This window comes from Toxorhynchites rutilus, chromosome 2, assembly GCF_029784135.1.
Source record: "Toxorhynchites rutilus septentrionalis strain SRP chromosome 2, ASM2978413v1, whole genome shotgun sequence".
Classification (NCBI taxonomy): Eukaryota; Metazoa; Arthropoda; class Insecta; order Diptera; family Culicidae; genus Toxorhynchites; species Toxorhynchites rutilus.
This window is the reverse complement of record NC_073745.1, coordinates 80,277,336-80,297,899: the sequence shown is the minus strand read 5'-3', so window position 1 is coordinate 80,297,899 and position 20,564 is coordinate 80,277,336. Positions and strand designations below refer to the sequence as shown.

At 41.3% G+C, this 20,564-nt stretch overlaps 1 protein-coding gene across 1 annotated transcript in view; it reads right to left on the bottom strand.

Moving 5' to 3' along the window:
- Positions 1-3,222: 3,222 nt before the first annotated feature.
- LOC129769421 (protein rotatin homolog) overlaps positions 3,223-20,564 on the bottom strand; it is a 28,637-nt gene continuing 11,295 nt past the window's right edge. The window contains exons 6-10 of the mRNA XM_055771695.1: positions 16,261-17,333; positions 8,680-10,308; positions 8,267-8,616; positions 3,713-4,808; positions 3,223-3,647 (exon numbers count right to left, since the gene is read on the bottom strand). Of these exons, the coding sequence (XP_055627670.1) occupies positions 3,284-3,647; positions 3,713-4,808; positions 8,267-8,616; positions 8,680-10,308; positions 16,261-17,333 (4,512 nt within the window). The 3' untranslated portion in view covers positions 3,223-3,283. The remainder of the gene's footprint in view (positions 3,648-3,712; positions 4,809-8,266; positions 8,617-8,679; positions 10,309-16,260; positions 17,334-20,564) is intronic.

Sequence of the window (20,564 nt, the reverse complement as noted above, 5' to 3'; positions counted from 1 at the left end):
TGACGCAGTTTATCACGAAATTCTGTACTCCAAAGCTCTTGAATCCTTTCCTGGATTGTCCTAGTGAGATTGATAAATGTAATCTTTTTGTCCTGATCGCCAGTACACTGGTACCGACGTCGACACATATTTCGTAAACGAATGAGATGTTTGGTGGTGCTATCTATTTGAAGAGAGGTACTCACCTGACGTTGTACCGGAACCGCACTGTCACGAGCTATGGAAATCGCTTGTTAAAAGGATTCTAGCACTAAGTTGATATTTTGCCAAGTACTGATCGGGTGTGATGACGCTATCAAAAACATGCTGAAATATGCCCCACGGTGATAGTTTCGTCGGGAATGATTGGCCACCGTATTAACAATGGCACCATCGGGTAGTGATCGGGTGATAGTTCAAGACGAGTGGATCTTCGGAGATGGCCATATTGATCGGGAAATGTCAAGAATGATGCTTTAATAGCCAGCCTCCAAGTCTTCTGCGAGAATGATCCTGTTCCGGTTTCGGTTGCCCCAATAATCATGCCGAGTTAGCTTGGCCAAGTCATTCCTCAACAGTGTGGCTGAACACACATTACACGCGGCACGTGATAGGACACAACATTTATAGTTCTTACAAACGTAAAAAGAACGTTAAATTTACCTAATATGTATATATTTGCTTTAAACATTCACGTTTTCTTACTAAGCGCAAGTTCTTGAGTCCAACCGCAGAACTGTTCATTGATTTTTTCTAATCGACCCCGTTGAATTGACCTTTTACTATAAAATTCCTAGTACATCTACCAAAACTCATCATTATAAGCGTCGTGCACAAATTACGTAACGCTAAAAATCCGGATTTTGAGGCCCCTCTCCCGCACGTATCGCAATTTCCTATCTCTAATACACAGTAAGTAACGCAAACTCGACCCCCTCCCCCCTTCTCCCGTTACGTAACTTGTGCACGACGCCATAATATCTGATTATTTTCAGACACAATTCTCGTTCAAGATTTTTCAACCACTTGCAAATATCATGTTTCTCCGTTACATGGAATAAATGTTTGATACAGAAAACATAAGAGAATAAAGACAGACCCCTCCCCTCTTCACCCCTTAGAGAGGGGGGAGGAGTATCTATTCACCATAGAAACGTTTCGTGCCCCCTAAAATCTTCACATGCCAAATTTGGCTCCATTTGCTTGATTAGTTTTCGAGTTATGCAGAAATTTGTTTTTTCTTTGTATGACAGTCACCCTAAAAGAGGGGGGAGGAGTGTCGAACCACCATAGAAACATTTATTGCATTCTAAAACCTCCACATGCCAAATTTAGTTCCTTTTGCTTGACTATACGGAAATGTATGCTTCATTTGCATGGCAGCTCCCCCTTAGAGGGGGAGGGGTGGAGTTTGCTTGATTAATTTTCGAGTAATGCAGAAATTTGTGTTTCATTTGTATGGTATGAACTGCTGTACACACACTACACACGGGACACTACAGGACACAACACTTATAGTTCTTACAAACGTAAAAAAGACGTAAAATTTGCCATTTTAGTCGACCGGTTTCGGGCTCGATACTGCCCATCTACGGGACAATGTTCAACTGATTACACAAAACAAAAAATGAATGCCTGCCTGTGGTTGAACCGTCCCTAATATTGACTAGCTAAGGACAGTTTGACGCCCATGATTGGCCCAATCGATATGCGAACCTCGATACCGACGGCTTCAATTGTTTTGAGCTGGAAGCAGGCGACAGTCGGTGTTTCGCCTCACAGCAACGGCCACGCCCCCTTAATCTGCAATGGTTCTATCGAATCTGAGGAACCGAAATTCCAGTTACATCGGCCTCCTTATTATCGCATAAAATACGTAACGCGTGAAGTGGGAGCGGGGAAGGGCGAGGCGGGTTAGCCGTGTTTGTAACGTAACAAAATCATATTTTTATTCCTAAACTCACGCGCTCTTATAAGCTTGAGCAGCTAGGTCCGATTCCAGGTCCAAATGAGGTGTGTTTGCTGGGCCAAGATGATAAAGAACGTGTTGTAAATGGCTCAACAGCAACCAATAAGCAGGCACCGATGAATACATCTCGAATATCCCATCAATCTTAATTCGAGATTATTCGGCACCAAGGAATAATCAAGCCAGTTCATAATTTATAAATCATGTGGATGAAGGACCAGACGAGAACCTTCAATATAAAAAGATCAAAGATATTTTAGAAATTCTGATGCAATATTCGCTGCTACAAATGTTCCAAAACGCAGAGCTTTCAACCGAGTTGAACTTCGGATGGCTTCTCTTTTCCGGAAGTTAGTAGTTTCGAACCTCCCTCGTGATCATGAGGTATCTCACTTAGATAAAAACTCAAAATAAGGGAACTGCAAACGAGACATTTTGAGTATACAGGGGAATTATCAGCTGATGTGTGGAACAACCTAGCGATTGATGTATATCCTGTTAAAGCTCAACATATTGTGCCCGCCAACTCCCAAATCGATCAAGTGGAATTAGTACGATATTAAGCCGAGTGGTTTGCTCGTCGCGTAAGCACATTCCAGTACCTTTTGCAAGGTGTGAAATGTAACGACAAGAACTGCGGCATTGAACCAAGAAGTAGCTACTTTTGTGTTTTTCCTCTCAGCTAAACACCGGATGGTTTGAAGGCACCAATCTCATCAGATGTGAGCATTAATTTTTCGTCTCATTTAGTTTGGAATTTTATGAACTTTTCGAAAAATCTTGCGAAGCCACTAATTGCATATAAAGAACTTCCGTATGACCATTTGATTCCGACCTGGGATTCCGACGAGGTCTGATTCATTAAGTTTATATTTTTATTACTTTAAAAAAAGCTAAAGACGACATTAACTTTGTGTACAGGTTTTGTTAGAGCTACGTAACATAAGAGGGAGGGAGGGTTGCCTTGCGTTACTTATTGTTACAGGGGAGAGGAGGGGGGGATATGCGGTCCAAAAACCGCATTTTTAGCGTTCTGTAATTTGTGTCCCTCTCCTTACTCGTTATTTATATCCATGCTAGAGTTGCACAATTTTTTTAGCTAGTAGTTTATGATTTTATGGCAGGGGTCCCGGTTGAATGAAGGGTCGTCATTTCAGGATAAGTGTTGACGGAATGGTACAGTACCGATTGCTGTACTGTGTGTTTACTGAAAACATAGTTTAGGCGAATTTCTTTCGTAGCATACGTTCGTAATATTTGTTACAAAATGTTCACCTTTATTGATTCATAAGAAGCTTAAAAATTAATTTGATACGAAACCAAAACAGTCTCATCCTATGAATTTAACAGTTTCACCACAATATTCAGTACATTGAATAGATCATCATCTTCGCAGTTCTCCAGCAAAGAACGCTGCTTGAGCAAAGCGTTTAGTCTTCTTGGAATGGGTGTGCTTTTAATAGCGCTCTTACCTCTGTGATTATTGGCAATAATCTTCCAAATGGCACTTACCACTATCAGCTGTTCGCCACAATCCGTGCCATCTAGAACGGACTTCAAGGTGTGCATGTAATCTGCGGATGCCAGCAGTGCTGGCCGACTTGTGGCGATGAACGACATATTGCGCATAATTTCCAACGACAGCTTCCGCAGCTCGGGACTCGATTTCCTTATTAAGGCACCCAACACGGTTAGGTGTCTGAAAATAGAAAACGAATCTTGAAACCAGGATGACCTCAAATAAAAAAAAAACAGATATATTACTTCACTTCGGTGACATCATTATGTCTGCTGTAAATTTCCCAGAATTCCAACCATAGCAGCGTCACGACGGTCCATGGCCGCTGTAATTTAGTAACAGCGGGGTGCAGTTTACTTATGTTGTCTAACACATTGAATTTACAAATCATGGTGCGACCCTCATGACACGAACAACAATTTGTTAATATTCTCAAGCAAAGTTTCAATAGAACCAGTTCGCTGTGAGGTCCTTTCACTTTGCCAGTCTCAGCAGTTGCGATAGCAATAGCAAGCTTCAGTATGGAATGCGCATGACCCGGGTATGATACGGTTAGACTTTTACAAACCATAATGGAGTTCTCGGTTAAACAAACCAGAGCCCTCATGAATGCACTCTCTAGGTCACGGTTGTGGCTGATCCACGGCCAAAACTGCAAAAACACTTTGCATATTCGGGTAATGCTGGCTTGATGGACAAGAATGTCGTTCGCAAACCATGCCGACAGTATGCCGGCTATCAACGAGAGCTCCTCAACGATCGGAGCTTTTTTGCTGTCGCCATTTTTTCGCACGAAATCCTGATAACTGACACCAATCCCGCTGTACACAACTTCCAAACGATCGATTAGAACCACCAGAAATTGTGTCATACGAGCAAGACATCTCGCTTTCTCGGATCGCCGAAGCATCACTTGGATCGCGGAGATGAGTGTTCGCTTGAGCAACGTTGAAACCAATGCTCCATTCTCGGGTTTATCTTTCGCGCAAACGTGTTGATACTGATCAACTAGCGCGGCGAATATTAACCCACTTCCACTTCTCACCCCTTTCCTCGTTTGATGCTCCTTGCTGGGATGGTGACGTGGTTTCGCGTTTGGATCTTGATTTTCTTGATCATCTTCGGACGAAAACCCATTAGTGAGTTGTTCCAGCGACTTGAATCGCTTAGTTGCGCCGGATGGATTCGGGGCTTTCGGTCCAACGTGTTGCCTGTCAATTGGTTCTAACAGGACTGTTTCCAGTAAGTTAAGCAAAGACTGGAATTCAGAAGTTGGAGAGGCGCTGGCGTCCGAAGTGAGCACAAGCAAGGTGAGAAATCGAAGGCACGTTACTTGGTAATCTGTAAGAAAGCAATAACATGATATCGTCAAAGTTGATTTATGTCATGAAAAAGATACACTGCAAACATCAAAAATTATATCTGTTTATAACTGTGCCACAGTAAAGCTTGAGATGGGCTTGGGTAGACTGTACATTTCGTAGTTGCTCTCCGTGATTGACCTGAACCAGCGAAAATGTACAAAGAACCACCGAATGACTCTTGGGAGTAGCAAATCATTCTCATTGTGCAAGTTCCAGCGATTCGAACTTTAAATAGTCAATAACGACACCGGCCACGTCCTTACAGCCACCAGGGGAAGGAAAGGAATGTTAGTAAGATATTCGCCGTCCGAAGGCCAGAAGGGTCGCCTCTATAGCGTGGTTCCCTAGCGATTATCATGGGAGGGATGATTGTTAGTGGGGCGAGATAAGAATCAGGATTAACCGAGGTAATTAATGTGATTATTTCAACACGAACTATGGTCCACTCGACGAAACGGAAATCCGAAAATATAATTTGCACAGTTTATCTCTAGGTATCCTGAGAAGGTAAACCTGTAAAATTAATTCGATTGACTATCGGTATATTTGGGAATCAACGCGTACAGTCTTTATTCATTCAATCCCTTGTTGAGAGTTATCTTAGTGAAACCTGAGAAAGTAACCAAGAAACTCTTTCTAAAACCAATCAGACCTGCGATTATTCCGTTATTCATCGCGCGTATGACAGCGAAATGATATGATATGATATATACAAAAATATCTACAAAACTATAAACACTGAAGAACACAGTTCACATAATGTTATATATGTTATATTAAATGGGTATTCTAGTTTAGAGACCTGGAAAAACTCGAAAAAAAAAATCTCCTCACACTTCTGCAGCCCAGACATTCAAGAACATGTTCTAGAAAGGTATTATTACATCCCTAGAAAGGACTTTTAGAGAAACGCGATATACGCAGAGATGGAAGAGATGCGAGTCGTCTATGAATGAAAACCAACTTCCCCGCGGCAAACATGTACATTATGTAAAATATCAACACGCCCTTCCGAAAACTGAGAGAACTCGTCTCACATTTCACCGAACGTCGACACATCGCGCGCAACTCACATCATCATCGTGGACTACTCGTAAATACACACGAAGTCTTAAACTGGGACACTGCAAAAGGAATTTCAGTATTAGAATATTTGAGAAATAGAGAGAGATAAAGATAAAAAGAGTAAAAATAAATAACTTAGCTCTTCATCGCTGATCTCCCTGCGCAAACGTGCTCTCTTCCCTTCGTTACAGCGTGCATCACTTACTCGAAGAACTTTACTGCTGTAAGCAGCGTTGCCAATCTTTAAACTGGATTCTTCCAGTTTTTTTCTCAATCCAGTCATTCAGTTGAATTCAAAAATCTTCCAGTTTTTGGAATATCGTCTAGTTTTATCCAGTTTTTTATATGTGTGTTCTAGTTTTACCCATTTTATGTAAAATAAATTTACAATGATAAATATTATTTCTCCCCACCCTTCCAAATAACTTATTAGCATTAAAAAAAATGAATGAGTACTACAGTTAGTATTCATTGTTCGTAGTACAGATTAATACAAATATTATATTGACATTTGCAAGTCATTCGTGTGTTTGATTATGCTTATACATAGTTTTTTTTACTGTAGATTGCATACTATCATTTTCTAAAATTTACGAGCTGCAACCACGATGTTCGACCAAATCCTTTGATCTTAAAATAGCGTTCATCGTATCGTTGCTGAGCCTATTTCAAAGCTAATTTTCGTTCTGATTATATTCAGAAAAAAATCGCTCGACAGTTGCCGAGGAGCCTGGAACAAACGATTCAATCTGTTGATCTGGGGCAAAACATACGACGCGAATCCTTTCAGACGATCCTTGTAAGGAAATTCGTCCTTATGAAAATGATCAATCATTGCATTGTAAATGCTTTTAAGATCATCAGCACCAAGCGATACTGCGGCGTAAAAGTCGTCATGTATCTTAATGTTGCTTTGTTCAAATGTAAGAAATTTCACAAATGAAAAAAAATGTGTACTTTTTGACGAAAATCTGTATTCTGTACCGTACAGAATCTGTACCAAAAATAACGAAAAAATCTGTACGTGTGGCAACACTGCTGAAGAGAATACACCATATGCTAGCTACAGATCAAGGCGCCTCTATATATACCAGGTGAAACAATTATATGAAATGCACTTTCAGCCATATTGGAATTGCTGTCGGTATTGTTTACAAACAGCTGCCGGCGGCTCTCTACAAACTGCCACGACGCTTATTCGAACGATGTCTACTATGTTCGGCTTTCGCAAATTTATGTGAAAAAGAAGAGATGGTTTTGTAGAATTTCATTCTCATCCAGTTCATCCACTACTCTCGCATGTGAAAATGCAAAAATGGCGTATCCTAGCAATAACAAAACAAACAATCCCCGCTCCACAAACCGTAATCCCCTTCTTATTGAAGTGATGATATGTTTCTTCACCTGTTATACATTTATACAAGCGCCTTGGCTACAGATTAGAGGCGGCCTTCTTGACATGTGGCAACTCCGGTTGATGCTGATGGGCACCCATGCACTGCATTCTCCTTTCAAGCTGCAATATTCTCTTCCACTTTCTGCAGATTACAGTTGCGATGGTACTCCGCTGGCGCCAAGTGCAGAGCGCTGTATCCTCTGTCAGCGGCGCAGACAGTACTTGTACGCCTTTGTTGTATTTGAGCAGCACACAACGCTAAAAATGTCAACAGTGCCATGTCCTCTTTTATTACGTGGTAGTGACACCCTCTCCTGTGTCGATTGAGGATGGTGCATTCCGCCCTCTTTGAATGCTTTACTCACGCTCCTCTCAAGATCTTCTAGGTCAATTTTGCTCCTTAAGACTTCTCCAAAACTGAAGGTCAGCAGAGGGGCCAGGAAAATGTTAATCACGCGACCCTTGAGCCCCGCGCTATGGAAAATTTTTAGGACACAGTTTACTTAACTCAGCAGCTTGGTTTTCTGCTTCGTCTTGAAGTTGGAGTGGTGAATCCCGGGGAGCTGTCGGAATCCAAGATATTTATGAGATTCGCCACGAACCATGTCTCTTATCAACTCGCCGTCGTAGATTTCGTAGCTTCCGGATTCGGTGAGCCTCCCTTTCAGCAGATAGACACAGCAGCACTTATCGAGGCCTAACTCCATGCTAAAAGTTAGGGGTTACTTCTCGTAATTTTCCCGTCAAATCCTTATTTGGGATGTTGGGATTAGCCTGGATCTGCCAAGTAACCTTCAGCCGTAGTTCACAAATAACGGTTCCACTTGGTTTGCGTTTTGCGGGCCGTCGTAAGTATATCCATATATACTTTATGACTCACCATATAAGTGCCTTATTTCTAAATGATCAGATTTCATGTTCCAATTCCGAGAAAAAATTGATACTCTTCAATAATTGCGATCCACTTCACTTACCTTTTCGTCTATCGTTTGATATCCCACTGACAATAAGCTTCACCAGTGGTTCTAGTTTCAGTTCCGACAGCACACAGGTAATAAGTTGATTGCCGATTTTGTGCAGAGCAAGCACATTCAGAAGGTGCATAACGTTGCTGGTCACTTCGCAGAGTACACTTTCGCCCCACTGGCTGTACAGATCGACGTTGAGCAGGTAGATAATACCGCCGATCACTGCCTGATAGGGGGAGATCAGATCACAGATTTTGTCCTTCGAATGGGTCAGACAGCGCACCAGTAAGTTGCAAACCTCCGAAACCATCAACAGTGCTGATCTTCCGGGATGAATCGGTACACTTGATACGCAACTAGAAAAAAAGCGGGAATGATTTTTTTGTTTGACTTGTCCACTTATCCAGCACAGTACTCACTTCATCAGTTGCTGTAGGCAACATTTATCAACCAGAAAATCTACCATCCCAATATCTAGATCAACTAGACAGCTAAAGACCATACTGTAGCTTTTGACGACATCGCAAGTGACCACTTCAATTCCGGCATATTCACCCACAGCCATATTGTCCCGGGTTGTAAAATTCCTCAAAGACGCCAGCGCCTGCTCGAAGAAACGATGCTTTTTCAGTATCGATAACACCGTCACCAGTGGATCGGCATCTAATTGGCTGTTGCCACTTTTGTCATAGGGAACCATGAACTTATGTAGGGGACCCCCTTTGGGTTCCCGGTGGGAGAGCAAATTAATCAACAGTCCGGTAGCGGACTCCTTCACCAAGCTGGCTTCCTCCGGGTCGAGAAGCGTTTTGGCACAGCTGGCGTGAATTCCACCCGGGAGATAAGCGCATTCTTTTATTATCGAGTGAGCTCCGGACAGTGATTTAGCCACCTTCGCGAGCACATTCCACGCACAGGCACGATTCAGCGCGCTGGTATGACTGCACTGCAACGCCAGCACTTTGAAATGTTTGGTTTTGAGATGTACGTCTTTCATTTGATCCAACAGAAGTGCTATGATGATCAAGCAATTCTTCGAAATAGTCGAACCGGAGTACGTTATCGAGCGGATTAGGCTGATGTATGAACATAATTTGTTGACGACGTGGTTGAGGTATTTGTTGTCGAACTCGATCAGGACACTCTGGACGATTACCCGGGCCAAACTGATTAACGAGAGAATTCTCATTATGTCACACTTCTGTAGATCGTTGTCCAGTCTTCCGAAGATTGTTTCAAAAAGTTTGTTCAGGAGATTAATTTTTTCCTCTGGTTTCAAATTCTTCTGACAGCCATTCTCATGAATCAACATGTTCTTCATGTCTGGATTTTCGCAGGACAGTGCCTCGATCAGTACTATCTTTATGAAGTCGACATTCTTCATAAACAGCTGTCCCGAACAAGTGTCTGATTTAAGTAGGTTTATGAAGATACTGGTCTGCTCGAGGAGTAGATTTGCAATCCAAACCAAAACATTCTCGTATCCAATCTGTATGAGTTGCCCCAGCAAACCGATAACGTCGATCAGTAGCTTCTCATCGGCCGGCGTATTTGGGGGTGTGAGTATAAACTTCTTTAAGTGCTTCACAATGGAATTGTGCAGTAGTTGGTCCTGCATAGGTAAAATCAGGTTGCTTTCCAGGCCGGACAACCCCACGGATACCTCCGCGTGCGAGGAAGCCGTTGCAATGCTTTTCAAACTATTTCGAAAAATCTCCTCAACATGGGTCGTCCGTATCATATCCACATCCTGCCTGGTCAGCTGTAAGATTCGATCGAATTGTAGCGTTTGATCTCCCAAATCGACTACCTCCTCTCCGTCGTCGTTCACCTGCGATGTAACCAGGTGCGGTGGCAGTAGACTGTAATCGATAACCGGTGCGTCTGCATCTTTGTTCGCTTCGGGAGAATTTATACACTTTTTTGCGTTGACCAGGATATTCTCGAATGCATCGAACCATTGACAAGCGAATGCGAGTCGTAGATATTGCCACGCCACTTGACGGTACTGCTGACGCGACGCATACGGTGGTGTTTCTTCGTTGATGCTGGAAAATGGCAATAAAAAGAAATTCATTTCAATAAGTTGGGTGCACTTGGAATCACTAGATCATTTGGATTTGGCGTTAAATTTTCTCGAGCGAACATGGACTTCATCAACGATCAACCCAATTTGTTCTGGTTTTGTAAGGATTGCGACGCAATCATGAAATCGAACAATGTTCGTGATGCATTCAGCTCAAATTCCAACTCAATCGGAGATGATTTGGGGTGCCTTTTACATTTTTCGACCCTCGAAAATCTCCCCAAGGAAGGTACGTTACATGCAATTAAAAGTCATTTGGCATCATTTTTTATTTTGAAAATCCTATTTCATGTACTCCCTTCTTGGGTTATTTTGACGCCTGCGACACTTTAAAATAAAGTCCGATTGAGCTAAAATTTTGTAATTTTATTGTTTTTTCATTGAGACCCTAAATCATATAGTGAGCAAAATTCGTTCAAACGTAAGCTAATTTTTGTCCGAAGTTCCCAAACAAGCGATCATAAATCTGTCTTCGCAACTATAATTGATTGGACGTCGGGTGTATGGTTTAGACCTACAATCATTTAATTTGAAAACTGCGTAAATCTTTTGTTCAGTCCGTCAAACGTACTGAAGAGAGAAAGAGAGAGGGGAAAAACTTAAATCGTAAGTCCCCACTCCTTTTTCTGTTCGGGTGCAGCACTACACACAAATATAGCTTCCTGACCGAGGACGAGTCGTTATTCAACCGTCGAGCAAGTAGCAAGTGCAAAGTGCAAATCCAGAGCAAATAGCAAGAGTAACAACTTATTGCAAAAGTAGCCATAACATCAGCAGCAGATTTTCTACAGGAGTGCAATTCTACCAGCAAGAGAATAATGGCGCATTCGAATGCGCATTAATACCATAAGTGTAAATAAAGTGTATTTATTAGTATTCAGTGATTATGATTATAATGAATAAAGTGTAAATAGTACTCAAACACCATGTGTTCATTCTGCACTGCTCAAACCCTTTCCGAAGCACATCCCAAAAGGTTAGGCCTTTCACAGCATGGAGCGGAGCCACAAAGGATCCCACCCGTCGAATAAAGCGTGAGGAACACGAGGGTTTCTTCCACGCACCCGTTGTCTCCATGAGTGGAACAACATAACAAAAATACAGTCCATCCCACAGTTTCCAGCAGACGGAACACCTTTAATAGGAGGCAAAATTTCATTTTGAGGAGGGAAAATCGTTTGAACGCACATAATTGGATATAAGCGACTGGCGCACCTATGATATTAAAAACCTTGGCACAATCGCTCGATGATTCTAATTGGCGAGGAGGGGGTTGTAATAGGATCGCTAGACCACCTACATCCCAATAGTCAATGCCCTTATGGCAATATAATTCTAGCGAGTGCGTCATACAGGCAGCCAAATAAAAATCATACCAGCTAGGCCAGGCCATAAATTTAGGCCAAGGATTGGTTATTTTTTTTCCAATTCATTTATTTGTAAGGCTCAATCGCATAAGCTTTGTGGAGCCGCTAATTCAAGATTTGTTTATACAAAATTTCAACTTAAATCTATGTTCAGTAGGTTTCGACCGATTACTAGCGGTTTACTCGAGGTTAGAGAGGCAACAATTTTTATGGGACGGGTCAGGTTAGGGATATGGATATGGGGTAACGTTGTCTCAACCAAGGGTTGCCGCACGCACTATAGCATTGCGCATAATGACCAGGGATAGCATCTGGTGTTTGACTATCTGTCGAGGGTGGGCGACGGTGAGATGAGGGGACAAGGAAAACAAACTAATAACGAAAAAGAAAAAAACACAAAAGCGTTAAATTCTTATACTAGACCGTTTCACAAACATATAGATCAGCTGCATATAGCAGATGTCCCGAGTTCCCAGCACATCTCTAACAGCAACATAGGGTTGTCTTTTTTGGGCTTCAAGGGCATTCAGAAGGTACACTCTGGCTGCGTAATTATCAGTACATTGCCAAACTGCGTGATCGATGTCATCGTAATCGTTTCCACAACGACAGACATTGCTCTGAACAAGATTTATTCTGTGGAGATGCACATCTAGCGAGTAGTGGTTGGACATAAGTCTACTCATTACACAAATGAAGTCACGACTTACGTTCTTCTTCTTCTTGAATGGCGTTAACGTTCCCTTGTGGAACTTTTGTCGTCTCAACGTATGCATTAACTAGCGTCATTTATTAATACTTGGTCGAGATTTCTTAAGCCAAATAACACGCCTTGAATGTAATCCGAGGGGCAAGCTCTTGAATACGCATGACCACAGTGCAAGTCGAAGGAAATTTCTTTGACGAAAAATCCCCCGGCCAGAACGGGAATCGAACCCGAACACCCGGCATGATAATGTGGCATAGCGAGAATATGTTCGTGCAAACCCAAACATGCCGATTCCTATTTTCGCTCAGACACATGTGTTACACATGTTTAACTTTAGAGAATCTCCACAATCTCCACATGGCGACCGTGACAGGAGTCGAATTTTTAATTTTCATTATTTCTTCAGACGTTATTCTTCATCCGAAAATTTCGAAACACCTCGACTTGACGGAGAACTTCCACAATCTTCACAGGGTATTATTTGCGCTGGGCATTTCCGAGTAGGAATCCATTCCTATTTTGAGCGTTAAGAATTCTTTTCCTATAAACATTTTATTCGAGAGACAAGTCTAAGAGTTGTATGCTAGCTACATCTTCTTCTTCTTCTTATATGGCACTAACGTTCCTAGAGGAACTCCGCCGTCTCAACGTAGTATTACTTGCGTCATTTTCATTAGTACTTAGTTGAGATTTCTATGCCAAATAACACGCTATGATTGCATCCTGAGTGGCAAGCTCTAGAATACGCGTGACCACAATGCAAGTCAGAGGAAATTTCTTTGAAGAAAAATTTCCCCGACCAGAACGGGAATCGAACCCGAACCCCCGGCATGTTAGGTTTGGCGCTAACCACTCGGCCACGGGAGCACAATTGCTTGCTACATATTGACCCGATAAACTTGTTTCAATAGCTTAAAATGACTTTGAAAACCCCTAAAGCAGTATATAAGCGGGTTCCCGCTCGAAAATCCGTTTACACATTTACAGGTTTTGACGTAGGATTACGTCTTCCGGGAACATATTGGGGTACAAATTGAAAATAGAAAATCGAGCTCATCATGAAAATTGTCCAATTTCAAACGCTTATTTCTCAGTCATTTCATGATGGATTGATGAAATTTTTGCGTCAATCGATTTCAGTACTCCATAACAATTTTTTATATTGATGAAAATAATATATGTCATGAAACTAACTATTGAACAATTGAAAAATCTCAACCCCTATCCTAACGGAAATACCCAATTCTGATTGGTCGAAATTGACGACACATGCGGCGGGTCCCTAACAGAGACATCAACACCAAGCTCCCTGGGGGAAATCGACATTGCAAATACATGAAAGTAGGGGGAGCTTTTGTTCCAATCGAAATATGTTCCCTAACAGTGACATCAAAACCATGCTGCCTGAGGGAAATTGGCATTGCAAATATGTGCAAGTCGGGGACATTTTTATATTGCAAGAAAGGTGAGTGATACGATTAATTCTAGTAAATAAAATTTAAAATTGGAAGGTTGCTTGGTTGATTGTAAAAGTTGTGTTAAAAATGAATCGATGTATGAAACGATTTATTTCAAATTTCATAAATGAAAACCAAGGTGTGTTCCCGCTAGAGAATGGGTCGTTCGGTTCAAGCTGTCTGTTTTGTTGTGTTCATTTTCACCCAAGGAAAGTTCATGCAGCGAGAAAAAAATGGAAAAGTGAAGAAATATTCGAAAAAGTGATTTCCCATATGCTCTACATATAGCAATAGGTGTTGTTAGTCTAATTAAAATTCGCATTGGGTTGAAAAAAAACACTAAGAAAGTAAAAAATTATAAAACAAAATTACCTTTTCCAATTCAAATATGTTTTCTATATATTAAAATAACATGTTTTTACTGATGAGAAAAATTGATAATTGTATTCGGTATTGGTAATTATCTTACATTACATTGGTGAGTTTTTTTTCTTTATTTCATCCATACATAACACAGGAGGCATCTCGTCTAGTCGTCGCCTCAGAGGGCGGTTTTCATCATTTCTCATTCCACCTCGGCATCTTCTATCTGATACGCATCGCCCAACGACTGTTTAGCATACTTCTGTTATCATCACTCGGTAAACACTGGTGGAGTGAGTAAACAATACCCTACAACCAAACAAAACGTTCCTTTTCAAGGGCATCAAAGCGTTATCAAAGAGTTTCACGAATTCATCAAACATATCCAAAATCAACAGATAGACTAACGGAATCCTACGTCAAATATGCAGTCGTGTCTCGGACACAACTCTCCTGCCTTTTTTTTATGCGTTTTTGCGAGTTTTCCAATTAACGCCTTTTTTTAAGTAGATTTTTAAATTAACGCGATTTTTTTACGTGGATTTTCGAATTACCGCGGTTTTTTACGATGTACGTCTCCCTCGCATGAAAAAACCTGGGTGTAGTTATAATTGTGATGCTGGTGTAGAATGTTCTCGCTCGCTCACCAAAGCACTATTTCACGTTTCTGTTCTACTGTCGATCTGATCGGAGTATCTAGTGAGAAACGAACTATCGATGATAATTCGATTTTGATTACGTACAAATGGAGTCATTGGCTTGATAGCGGAGAATACGAAATGTTTAATATCCGTTGTTTGATAAAAGCAATAGTGCCAATGTTGAATGTTTACGGGAGCTTAGAGTAGATTGGTGCGTAAGCTCACATGGGTTCCGTACATCGTTGGTTTACATACCGTTAGGTGCAGAGAGTTTGTGTTCCGAATCGCTCGTAAGGGTTGTTGATTTTATACGTTCACAAAGATTTATTGTGATGGTCATTGAACAAATATAAAATCGTTTGCGAAGGCAGTAAAAGAAGAGATACATACTTACAATAAGGACATATGTCTAGTGTATTATTCTCACTTGAACAAGAAATAATTATGTATCAAAGTCCTTCAGGACCACCAGTCAGTTAAAAAAAGTTGAATTTTATGTTTTTCACTGTATAAATTATAATTCAACACTTATACTCATCCACTCACACACTTACAAGAAGAACGTTCAGCAAATTCTCAAAATATCCATTCATCCATTGTGAATTGATTCACACGCAATTTCAAACAAATGATTACTAAGCCAACAGTAGTCCTACGTCTACTTTGCGGTTATATCTCAGATTTAGCCCACCTCTAGTATTTTCCCAGTAGATGTCGCTTCAGTTAGAAAATGGGTGGGTTACATCTATGATATAAACGTAAATTTGACGTGGGACTTAGTAATCATTTGTTTGTATTGATTAAAATATTGATTGAATGAAACAATTTTCGAATTCAATTGAATTCAACATATTTGCTGTGTAAGTAAAGAATTTGAACAAACGCCATATAATGTAAGGCACCTTGGTTTTGATGGTTGTGTTGGGGTAAATATTTCCTACCAATTGCAACGCAACATCTTTCCGAACTATTAAGAAATATTCGAGTTATAAGCATTCGAAATCTTTTATTTTTTCCTGCATGTTCTGTGTTTAGCGATTCATTTTACACACCCAACCAACCTCCCAACCCCCCTATATATTCCGGTTAGACGTAGTCCCACGTCAGAAATCGGCATGGAGAGTAGTGCAGCTTTGTTCTATTGCGACACTAACAAAAACGCAACACTCAATAATCGTAGCTCTTTATCACAAGATTGAGAAACGAAGAACTATTAGAAAACGTTTGAATCGGATACAATATTTAAAGAAGTAAATAACAAGAAAAAGGATAACGAGTAAATTCAAGACTAGAAAACTTGACTTGTACACTTGAGGAGTGTTGCAAGATGAATAATGCAGGATTTTAAGTATGTTGGGTACACTTGGAACCACCTACCTTTCGTCATTACACTGCTTCGCTCTTGGCATCCTCGTCGAGGCACATTCGATTCCGCAATTGCTTTTGAACCGAAGTATACTTGGCGATTCGAGGGGTTCGATGACTGAAAAGTGGCAGTCTTTCTTTTCGTTCACGTCGATGAAAATTTCCTCCAGATAGCTCAGCTCGCTGAACGGACTGCATTTCCAATGGTGTTCAGCCACGAAAGGTATTGAGTACTTGAAGCATACGAGAGGTAGTGAAATGCTTTTCCCACTGCCAAGAGTATACTCACTAAAAAGGAGCACAAATAGAAGCGTGCAGCAATCCGGCTTGAATATGGGCATATGGTGATAAGTGAGCAACGCTCGCATTATCAAATGATAAATGTTCACATTATCCGCTAAGAATCGTCTGAATTCGGGTACGGCAAGGCACATTTTGGTGAGTATTCCAATCGCTGGCATGGCACTATCCGGGTAGTCGAGGAAGTAATCTTCCCGCAGGGCATTATCCAGTGCCTGCAGCACGAATGCCCACCCGTTGGCTTTGTGGATAATCTCACACAGGATTGGATCTTCGGCCATCACATTCAGCTGAACAAGCGCACTCCGCCGCATCGCCGGATCGCAGTTGTCCTGTTCCAGCGTGTCCAGTAGCGGTCTAATTGCGCTCACCTCATACACATCAGCCGACAGATGCTTCGCGATGTCGTATTTGGATTTCAGCAGACAAATCCCATTGGACACGGTGTCTCTGACGTGGTCGATGTTCGGTGAGTACTGTCGAGCGTTTGGTGTGATGCTCATCAGAAAGAGAATCCGAGTCATGGCTTCTTCGCGGATTTCGTTTTCGTTGTGAAATAGAAAACGTAGGTTACCACGAATCAAATCCGTTGCAGGGAGATCCGAGTCGGGATGAAGTAAGGCGACAATTGTGCGCGAGAGAGTCGATAGATTATCGGATATGGTGATCGTTTGAAGCAATGGCAGAACGGGAAGAATGATGTCTAGTAGATCGCTCCAGCGGTCCAACAGGAATGCTCGTGAGTTGAGCAGGAACAGCAGGATTGTTTCAGCGCGTTGGTGTATCTGGGATGAAAAGATTATTATATTATATTATTAAATATTAAAGAACAAATTTTTCCTTCAGTTTATCTTCAATGGCATTGTATTTGGTTGAGATTTTGATGCCAAATATCATGAGATCTTCAAGTTCACAAAGCAGTATCGTTTCCAATTTCAATTGGGATACGGTTGTATATCAACACGCGCAAGTGAATAGAACTGAAAAATCCTAATTCTAACGAATGTGGTGAAAAACGACATCCATCGAGTGAACATACCACGCGGTAATTGTAGCTTATAAGCAGCTGTTCACACACCACATGGGCAGAAAAACCACGATTTTAGATTCCCCTCCCTCTCCGTGGACAAGCATGGACATTCAGTCTTCGGAATACAACGCGGTGCTGATGTGCAACTTTTTTTTGCTTCCAGTTGAACTCACTCCTTGCGCACCGAAACAAAGTTGAAATGTGTTGTTGTCAACACCGTTCGCTTTAAAGTTCGAACATCCTTACTGCACCGTATCCTTACACCGGCTTATGTAAAGGGTGTGTCACATCAAATTGCATCACGGAAAAAACGCTGTAGAAATTTAATTTTTAGGAATTATATCTTCAACTTTCGCTTTAAAATCAGATAAGAGTGTATAGATCACGTTGGCCATGCTTCACTGTCAATTTTTCGTAAATTTGGAAAAATGTCGTCGAACGAAGAAGAGCGTCGTGAATTAATCCTGTGCACTCATTTCGAGAAACCGGAGTTGTTACATCGGGACATCGGTAAGATGCTGGGAATCGTCCAATCCACGGTCAGCAGAATACTAAAACGATACTTCGAGAACCTAACCATCGACCGGAAGGTGAAGAACGGCAAAAATGGATGCTCCGTCAGTGAAAAAGATCACAAGCGCGTAGTTAAGCAGTTTAGACGTGATCCGAGAAGTTCGGTCCGGGATGTCGCCAATAAGCTGAATTTGTCAAGTTCATTCGTCCACCGGACCAAGCAGCGGGAGGGCCTGCGTACATACAAGGTTCAGAAGGCTCCTAACCGCGACGAAAGGCAAAACATGGTGGGGAAGACGCGAGCCCGGAAGCTGTACACCGAAATGCTGACGAAGTCGCATTGCCTGGTAATGGACGACGAAACCTACGTCAAAGCGGACTTTCGTCAGCTGCCGGGCCTGTTGTTCTTCTCCGCAGAGGACAAATTCAGCGTTCCGGAGGTGATTCGCAAGCAGAAACTATCCAAGTTTGCCAAAAAGTACATGGTGTGGCAAGCGATCTGCTCTCGCGGAAAGCGGAGCGCCCCCTTCGTGATGACCGGCACGGTAAACGGGCAGGTTTACCTTAAGGAGTGCCTACAGAAGCGCTTACTACCACTATTGAAGCAGCACGAAGGCCCGACCATCTTCTGGCGGGATCTCGCTTCGTGCCACTATTCAAAGGACGTGTTTGAGTGGTACGAAGCCAACGGGGTCACCTTCGTGCCAAAGGAAATGAACCCGCCCAACGCGCCGGAGCTTCGCCCAATAGAGAAATATTGGGTGATTATGAAGCAGGCCCTCCGGAAGAACCCAAAAGTTGTCAAATCGGAGGCGGACTTCAAGAGAAAATGGATATCTGTTCAAAAAAAACTACAACCTGACGTTGTACAGAACCTTATGGACGGGGTAAAGAGGTGCGAGCATACGGGCTTAGGCTCGAAGTATGAATAAAAAGAAAATGCCAAAAGTTGTTTAATAGTTTTTATTTTACTGTCTAAAATTTTCAAAAGGATCGGTCTACTGGGCGAATTTCTACAGCGTTTTTTCCGTGATGCAATTTGATGTGACACACCCTTTATATACCCAAATTTAAACCGCGCTCGAATCTGGGGTGACATCGCGCATTTCGAAACGAGTAGCTCGTTTGGATATAATTCAAACTCGAATCGAATTGATTTTAGTGTTATGTATCTTTTTAGAGTTAATATTGTCAGTGATTTCGAGCAAAATTTGTCTCGAAGAGAAATGTCAGATTTTTGTGTTTGTAAACGAAGCAAACTTCACGACTATTTCAGATATCAATGCCGAAAAACAAATTTAATTTGATATTACATTAGATTAAAAAAAAAAGATCGCGAAATGTTTTTTGACGATAGCGACAGTGATGAAGATAGTACGCTTTTTTCACAGAGGCGGGAATTGAGGGATAAAAGTGACTCTCTTTGGCTAAGTGAAAATGAGTGAGTGAAGCATTTAAAAATATTTCGGATACAACCGTGTTCCAAACAACTTTCAGAAGCACTGCTACTCCTGCAGCTTTGAAATTAGCGGCCGTTTTGAATCTTCTGGCTTCTGGTCGTACCAAATGAATGTAATGAAGGAGAATTTTTTTTACTTGGTATGCCTCAACCAACAGCTTCATCAGTGTTCAATGAAATGATGCCACTTCTGGTAAGAAGCTTATGCGAAAAATAGATCGAATTGGATACAACACCGTTTAATGAAACAAAGCAATATATCTTTGACAAACTCAAGATACCCGGTGTATTGATCTTTTTTGATATTGATGGTACTCATATACCCATTCTAAGGCCTACAGAAAATGAATAAATGTTCTGCAAATGTGATGCTTATTGTATTTTTTTGTGATTCCATAGTGCTGAAATAAAAGTATTGTATTTACACTCACATACTTGTACAAATAGAATTCAAAACCAAAGGAATTGCAATTGAAATTGTCTTTGATGTAAGGTTTAGTATTAAAATCAACGTTTCACTAGCATTTTCCCATACGACCATACGACCTATCAACCATTTCTTGTCGAGACATTTGTTCTCGTTTCGAGTTAAAAAATGCTCGAACACAATGTTACTTAATGTCAAACCTTGCTCGAAACTCCAGTACTGCCTTATTCGTTTCGCTCGTTTAGAGCTCGCTTCGAGATTTATAATGGCAAAATTTATAATGTAAATTTTTTGGGTTCGTAAACTAAGCTAAGTCAAAGTGGTCGAAACGAACAAAAATCACTCGTTTCGAAATGCGCAATGTTACCCCTGGGGTGGCATTTCGTAACGAGTGATTTTTGTTCGTTTCGACCACTTTGACTTAGCTTAGTTTACGAACCCAAAAATTTTACATTTCTCTTCGAAACAAATTTTGCTCTAAATCTAGTACACTGAAAATATTAACTTGAAAAAGATATATAATACTAAAACCAATTCGATTTGAGTTCGAATTTTCTCGAAACGAGTTACTCGTTTCGAAATGCGCA